General features: G+C 43.5%; 1 protein-coding gene across 1 annotated transcript in view; it reads left to right on the top strand.

Annotated features, from left to right (window-relative positions):
* The window catches only part of Soat1 (sterol O-acyltransferase 1), a 43,146-nt gene that overhangs the window by 30,124 nt on the left and 5,057 nt on the right, over positions 1-7,965 (top strand). Inside the window, exons 7-13 of the mRNA XM_021198028.2 lie at positions 508-790; positions 1,420-1,498; positions 2,218-2,299; positions 2,668-2,713; positions 4,109-4,238; positions 5,843-5,940; positions 7,302-7,400. Of these exons, the coding sequence (XP_021053687.1) occupies positions 508-790; positions 1,420-1,498; positions 2,218-2,299; positions 2,668-2,713; positions 4,109-4,238; positions 5,843-5,940; positions 7,302-7,400 (817 nt within the window). The remainder of the gene's footprint in view (positions 1-507; positions 791-1,419; positions 1,499-2,217; positions 2,300-2,667; positions 2,714-4,108; positions 4,239-5,842; positions 5,941-7,301; positions 7,401-7,965) is intronic.

Raw genomic sequence — 7,965 nt, 5'->3', positions numbered from 1 at the left:
CTCCTCTCCTCCCCTCCTCTCTCCCTTCCTCTCTCCCCTCAGTCCTCTCTCTGCCCCAGTTTGCTTCTGCTTTCCGTGTCACCTGTACATACACGATCTTAGGTGTCTATAAAGACTTTGACTCACAAATGATAGAAAACATGTAATATATCTCTCTGAGGCTGACATAATTCCCTTAAAAAGATTTTCTCCAGTTGCACCTGTTTTCCTGTAAATGATATATCTTCATTCTTTAGACTGAAAAAATTTCTATTATGTATATAAACCACATTTTTATTATGCATCCTCCATTGATGGACATTTAATGTTGGCTCAGTAGCCTAGTTCTGTGAACCATGATACAGTGAACACATGTGACATGCTGACACCATGACCTTGATGTGTTAATATTTCCAAAAGTCAAAAGCTTGTGTGTGTATCTCAGAGAGAGAGAAAAAACCATTTTGAGTTCTATAAATGTATTGCATATCAAAAATTCACTTTTTTTTTCTCTTTTCTCCCCCACAGGCTGGTATTTGAGTTCAGTCTCCTGGCCTATGCTTTTGGCAAATTTCCTACTGTTATTTGGACATGGTGGGTCATGTTCCTGTCTACACTGTCAATCCCTTATTTCCTGTTCCAGCGATGGGCCCACGGTTACAGCAAGAGTTCTCACCCCGTGATCTATTCCCTTGTCCATGGCTTGTTCTTCTTAGTCTTTCAACTTGGAGTTCTAGGTTTCGTGCCAACATATGTTGTCTTAGCATACACACTGCCACCAGCCTCCCGGTTCATTCTGATACTGGAACAGGTAAGGATTTGAGTGCTACTGGGAATGATGTCGTGCTTAGTCCCATAACAGTAATGATCTGATACTGTTGCTAATGCTGGATACATGTTCATAAGTATCACATGCATGCCAACTTAAGTCCTATTTTCCTGCCATCAGCTCCCAAATCCTGGGTTTGCAGCTATGTTCCACCATGGCTGGCTTTAGAACTGAAGTGTTTTAAAAAAATTCATTCTACTTCAGTTATCTGGACCTTAAATACATTATATTGAACTTTTTTGTTTGTTTTGTTTTGTTTTGTTTGAGACAGGGTCTCTATAGAGGTCTGGCTATCCTAGAACTCACTATGTAAATCAGTCTGGCTTGGACAGAAATCCATCTGTCCCTGCCTCCCAAGTTCTGGGATTAAAGGAATGCACCACCATACCTGGCTCTTTTAAATAGATTTTTAATTTCCCATTTTTTAAAAAAAGTAAACCTGTAATATTCATGTCCTTATTTGGAAGTTTTTTTCCCACCTTTATAAAGGCTAACTTGAGTTGGTCTATGCAAATTTAAGTTATTTTGTGTGAATGTTATTAGCCAGTGTAGCTCTGGAGTTACTTATAGGAGACAGAGGTAGGAAATTCACTTTCCCTCTGCTTTGACAGATTCGTTTGATAATGAAGGCCCACTCGTTTGTCAGAGAAAATGTCCCACGAGTACTAAATGCAGCCAAGGAGAAATCAAGTATGTAACTGTCATCTTAGTGGATTATTGATTGGGCATCACATTGCCTGGCTCTGGGATGATGTTGTGTCCTGTAGGGACTGTACTGCATTCTATGCATGGGGTCTGTTATTGATTTGGAAGACTCAATGTTTCCTGACTATTCTGTTTTGTCCTTTTTTCAAGAACGAAAACAATTGTCCTCAGACTCCTGTAACTGAGCATCCGTGGATGTTAATAGCCTCCCCACTGTGTCTGCTTACCTTGTAAACCCTTGCTTCCCACTCTGGAGTTTTTATCTTCGTCACAGGAATGGCTTAGAGAGATTGGCAGTAACTGGGCTATTGCATGCATAACAAGTCATCCTAGTAGGCCAGCAATTAAAATAGGAGCCAACAGGCCATGCTGTCCTTCCCTGCTGTGTTCTTTTGCATGTTTGGTTTGGGTTTTGTGTTTTGTCTTTTGAGACAGGGTCTCTATGTAACCATCACTGTCCTAGAACTCACTCTATGGGCCAGGCTGACCTGGAACCCAGAGATTTGCCTCCCTCTGCCTCCAGAGTGCTGGAGTTAAAGACGTGCCCACCACTGCCCAGCTTTGCCAACCATTCTTAATCTGCCTGAGATTAATGGCGTGCGCTACCACCCTCCCCACTTGCCTGTTCTCGTTGCTGACTTTGGCTGTCCTGGGTTTCTGGGTCAAGTCAAAGATCTTGTGATCCAATAGCTTTCCTTTTTCAGGCAAAGATCCACTACCCACAGTCAACCAGTACCTGTACTTCCTGTTTGCGCCTACACTTATTTACCGCGACAACTACCCAAGGTAACCATGCAAGGGGGAGGAGGTGTGTTGGGCACAGAGGTGCCCAGTGAGGGGCAGCGTTGGAGGATGGCGGTCCATACAGGGCTACAGAGAACTGCTCATTCTAACAGGGCAGTGCTAATTAATAATTCTTGATAGAATTACATAATCTTGTTATGATCTTGATGTTGTTAAAACTGAGGGGGGAGTTGGAGATCAGATTCAAGGCTTTGTGTTGTACTGTCCTGCTAAACTATTCCTCCAGCCCATAAATGATATTCTGGGTAGAAAATCATTATTAGGTTCTTGACATTGTAGATAAAAGGACAAAACAGAAAGAGTTCATAGCTTATTTTTAAAAAACCTTCTTTTTTTCTCTTTCTTATTAGGACTCCTACTGTAAGATGGGGTTATGTCGCTATGCAGTTTTTACAGGTAACTTTTGAAAAACTGCTTAACGTGTTATTGATTGGTATATTTTATTTTTCATTTTTAAGATTTTTATTCAATTTTTTTTTTTTTTTTAAACAAATGGGCTTCTTGTCAGGTGGTGGTGACACACGCCTTTAGTCCCAGCACTTGGGAGGCAGAGGCAGGCAGGTCTCTTAGTTCAAGGCTAGCCTGGTCTACAGATCGAGTTCTAGGACAGCCAGGGCTACACCTTATCTCGAGAAAAACAACAACAACAAAATCAAATGGGCCTCTTTAAAAATATATGTAATTTATTTTTATTTTATATGCACTGGTGTTTTGTCTGCATGTTGTCTATGTGAGGTGTCAGAAGTCTTGGCATTACAGACAGGTGGGTGCTAGAAATTGAACTTTGGTCTTCTGGAAGAGCAGCCGGTGCTCTGAACCCCTGGGTCATCTCTTCAGCCCTATAAATTTTTTTGAGATAGGATTTCTCTATTATGTAGCTCTGGCTGCCCTAAAACTCACTATGTAGATAAAGCTGGCCTTGAACTCACAGAAATCTGCTTGCCTCTGCCTTCCAAGTGCTTAATTAAAGGTATGTGCCATCAAGTCTGGCTCTTATTTTAAAAATCTATTTAAAATGAGCCAGGGTTGGTGGCTCATGCCTTTGATCTTAGCACATGGGAGGCAGGGGCAAGGGCATCTTTGAATTCTCGTGTTAACCAGGACTGTATAGTGAGACCCTGTCTCAACAAACAAAAAAACAAACAACAAAACCAGCTTAAGAATGCTTTCTGTCAAGACTAAAGCTTTCTAAGTTTCTTCAACGCAGGTCATGGTATGTGCTTTACCAGTGTCAAAGGTCCTTTTCTTCATTAAAGAATATTAAAATTGAAGTAATTCTGTTTGATTATTTCAGTAAGAACCAAATGGCTTTCCCCTTGCCTTTTCTGGGGGGTAGTGGTATGTGTAAGGTTTGCTTGCTTGGAAGTCCCCATTTCTTCCTCACTCATTTTGAGAATCAGAAATCCCAGAAAATCCCATTTTAAATTCTGTTTAAGTCAAATACTCGGTTGTAAAATGAGTTATTCTAGGGTTTATAAACAGGTTCTTGGATAATTGTCTAAAAATGCCATTTGGGCCAGGTGTGGTGACACATGTCTTAGGCTGCTGAGGCAGGGGGATTATTGAGTTTGAAGCCAGCCTGGGCTTCACAGCAAGACACAGTCTTCAGTAAGTGATCAAGAAGAACCATGGTAGATAGGAAGCTTGAATACCCTCTCTGAAGGGTGTAGCCATCTGTATACTGGGGTTAAATGGCTACGTGTAATCATTAGTCACACATGTATTTCTTTGGGAGAAGCCACTCCCTCTCCCCCTTTACCCAGATGCCATGGTTTCTTTGTTGTGTTCTAGGTGTTTGGCTGCTTGTTTTATGTGTACTACATCTTTGAGAGACTCTGCGCCCCACTGTTCCGGAATATCAAGCAGGAGCCCTTCAGTGCTCGCGTCCTGGTCCTGTGTGTGTTTAACTCCATCTTACCAGGTAACCTGGGAGCTCCCCAGGGTGTCCATCCACGTAGACAGGAGAAAGCAGGAAGCTGTGTCTGCCGGTGCCTTTAGTTCCCTGGGTTTCCTGTGGACTCGAACTCGGCTGTACACACACCCATTCACCACCTCTCAGTCTGCCCCACAAGTGAGAAGCCTTTCTAGTTTCACTTCCTGTTCATCTCTGCTTCTCCCAATGTGGGAAGTCCACGTTTATGTCTGTCTTCCTCTTTCTATTCAGTTCTCTGTAACCTCTCAGTCTCACCTTCAAATACCCATTGTTAAAGTCATTGGTAACCTCCTCCTGATGCTATTGTTAAAGTCATTGGTAACCTCCTCCTGATGCTAAACCATTAGCTAAACTCTGTAATGGTTTAGCTCTCTCCAGAGTGGCCCCTGGGGACACTGGGGATGCTGGATGCTCTGGCCACATTTTGAAGTCTTAATTTGCCACCAGTGCTTACTTGTCCGCTTTTCACCAGATTTTGTCTCTTAGCTTCACTCACTCAATGTGCTTTGCCTGGTAACACACAAGTCCCTACTGTGTGCCAGTGCTGCGGATGCAGGTGTGGATGGTGCAGACCGTCTTCACTTCGTGGAGCTTCCTCCACTTAGCCAGCTTGTCTCCACTTGCTAATTTTTAGCATTGTCTGTCTTTACCTTTCGTTCCTGAAACAGGGACCACTCCCCTGGGTAACCTAACTCACTTGACTGTAAACTCTGTGGGATTAAGGATCATATTTTAAGATTCTTAAAAATTTATTTGTATACTATGTATATTAGTGTTTGCCTGAATGTATGTGCACCATGTGCTTGCAGTGGCTGTGGAGGCCTGAAGAGGGTGTGCCTCAGGACAGGGAGTCACAGACAGCTGTGAGCTGCCATGTGGGTGCTGGGAATTGAACCTGGGACCTCCGGAAGAACAGTCCTTAACTACTGAGCCATCTTTCTAGCTCCAAGGACCGTATTTTAAAGCCACTCTCAGTTTATCCCGTATTGTCCAGCAAATACATCCTTATGAGCAAGTGAATCAAGTGGGTGGGCCTGCAGTGGGTATCTTACAGTGCCGTGCGATATGATGAGTGCTGTATAAAGAGAGTGACTGTGGGCTTTGTTTCTCATGTCAGAGGTGACATTTAACACTGGACATTGGAAAATATGCCCAACTAACAAAAACTGTCTTAGTTACAAAATATTGTCTGTAGAAAGTGGTGGGAAGGTTTTCAGACAGACGGAAAAGGCAGAAAGAAAGGCCTAGGGCACCTTGGAATGGCAGAAGTCCATTGTTCACAGCACACAGGGCAGAGTTAAAGGGCCGTGGGCACAAGTCCAGCTGCATGGTCAGGCATTTCTTTAAATTAGGCTGGAGCCATCTAGTTTATCTTAAAATTACATAGAAATAAATGTTTTTAAAGTAAAAAATAAATAAATAAAAAATAACCTAGCTTTCCAAGGTGCACTGTATCAGCTCTGCACTGGGTGAGTTGGAATCCCAGCAGGCTTCATGACAGCGTTCCAGCTAAACACTCGCTGGCGAGTTTATGATGGCTGGCTACAGAAGCTGCTCGGAAAGGCTTCCTTCATACCGTCCTCTTGTTTCAGGTGTGCTGATACTGTTCCTTTCGTTCTTTGCCTTTTTGCACTGCTGGCTCAATGGCTTTGCTGAGATGTTACGCTTTGGTGACAGGATGTTTTATAAGGTATTGTAAGCATTATATAGTATATATACTTTGTGTGTGTGTGTGTGTGTGTGTGTGTGTGTGTGTGTGTAAAATTGAAACATATATATTTCTCTGTGTAGCTGTGGCTGTCCTAGAACTCACTATGTAGACCAGGCTGGCCCCACAGAGATCCACCTGCCTCTGCCTCCCCAGTGCTGCGATTAAAGGCATGGGCCACCATGCCTGGCATTTCTAATACATTTAAAACATTGTTGGGGTAGGGAGTGGGCACACACATGTAGCACAGAGTTCATGTGTGTTCAGAGATGGAAATCAGGCTGTCAGGCTTAGCAGCAAGCCCCTTGACTTGCTCAGGCATCCTACTGGCCCTTAAGTTCCATTTTATTTACATATTGAGGTTTTTTGGATACAAATCCTGTAAGATACTTTTCTATGAGTTTTACCAATATTAAGTCTGAAATTCTGATACAGGTATAATTAACATAATCCAGCTGCTGTTACATACTCAGGAGGCTGAGGCAGGATGGTTACCATGGTTTCCAAGACATTCTGAGCTGCAGTAGAGTAAGACCCCTTGGCCTTCCCACTACCCACCTGCACCAGAGTGTAGAGTGTCTGCGGGATCCTGTAAAGACACTGTGACTGCTTGGGAAGTGCTTGTCAGGGGGTGTGCCGTGCCATCACTGCATGTTCCAGAGTGGCCATTTGACTTCTATAAAGTGGCTTCAGTGGGTCCATCCCTTAAGACTAGAGCATTCGCAAGGGAGATCGCTTCCTTCACTTTCATTGATGTTCTTTCTGCTTCAAATGGTATTAGCCTGCTAACGCTGGCCTTGGCAAGTTGTGTTGTCTTGACTTAAAGTCTACCACTCCCTTCTCAAACACAGTCAATGTGGACGGCAAATTTTAGATATCTGATTCTATTAGTCTTACCTTGAAATTGTGGGCCAGAATATAAAAGGAACCCCATCTCACTCATTCCCTTATAATTAAATGTTGCCGTAGTGGTCCAGGTTGGTCTGTTTCCATGTTTCATATGTTTAACAAGGTGGAGAGGAAGTTTACTGACTCTGTCATGGCAAACATGAATTATAGTGTGTTCTGTATCTTTCCTCATCACATGTTGATAATGAGACAATGCACCCTGAGACTTAGCCTATGTGTACGTGTACATGTATGTGTACATGTACATGTATATGTATATGTAGCATGAGTATTAATATTAAGTGCCCACTTGCCTTTTGAGATTTGTAGCCTCAGTGTGTGGACAGTTTTATCATAATGTGCTGCAGGCTTTATTCACACCAGGCTTGTGTACTCTTTGGAAATGGCCAGGGGTTTTGCTCTGTGTGTGATTTTCCAGCTTCTCTTTCCCCCAGGACTGGTGGAACTCTACGTCATACTCCAACTACTACAGGACCTGGAACGTGGTGGTGCACGACTGGCTCTACTACTATGTTTACAAAGACCTGCTCTGGGTAAACAGCAAGGCCTAGTTGATGATCTGTAGGACATGGGGCTTCTGAGGGCCTAGGGAGATGGCTCAGTTCTCAGAACCCACATTGGGCAGCAAATAATTTCCCTCTGTCCACACCTCCATGCTCACACACACACTCTCTTACCATCCCTCACTTGTTCTCCCTCTCCTTTCCCTCCTCTTCCCTCCCCTCCCCTCCCTCTTTCCTTCCTTTGTAGACCAGGCAGGCCTGACATTTGCAGAGATCCCCTTGCCTCTGCGTACCACACACACCTTCATTTGGGTTGGTTTCTTTGTTAGAAGTAGATTTGAATTTACATCTCTCCAACCAGAGACAGGTTTATTCGAGCCATGCTTTGGAGCGTAATATATTTAGAGTAACTAGGTGTAGTCTGTACTTCTGGCTAGCACAGGCGTCTCTAAAGCAGTTTTCATTGTTAAGCAAGTGTGTCGTCCACCTCTGTGACTGACAGCATCCTCAGAAAGGAGGTATATGCTAAACCTGTGAGCTCTCTCTCTCTCTCTCTCTCTCTCTCTCTCTCTCTCTCTCTCTCTCTCTCTCTCTC

The sequence above is a fragment of the Mus pahari genome, chromosome 5 (genome assembly GCF_900095145.1).
Source record: "Mus pahari chromosome 5, PAHARI_EIJ_v1.1, whole genome shotgun sequence".
In the NCBI taxonomy this organism is placed as follows: Eukaryota; Metazoa; Chordata; class Mammalia; order Rodentia; family Muridae; genus Mus; species Mus pahari.
Note: the sequence above shows the minus strand (reverse complement) of the source record. Positions and strands in the feature narration are given on the sequence as shown.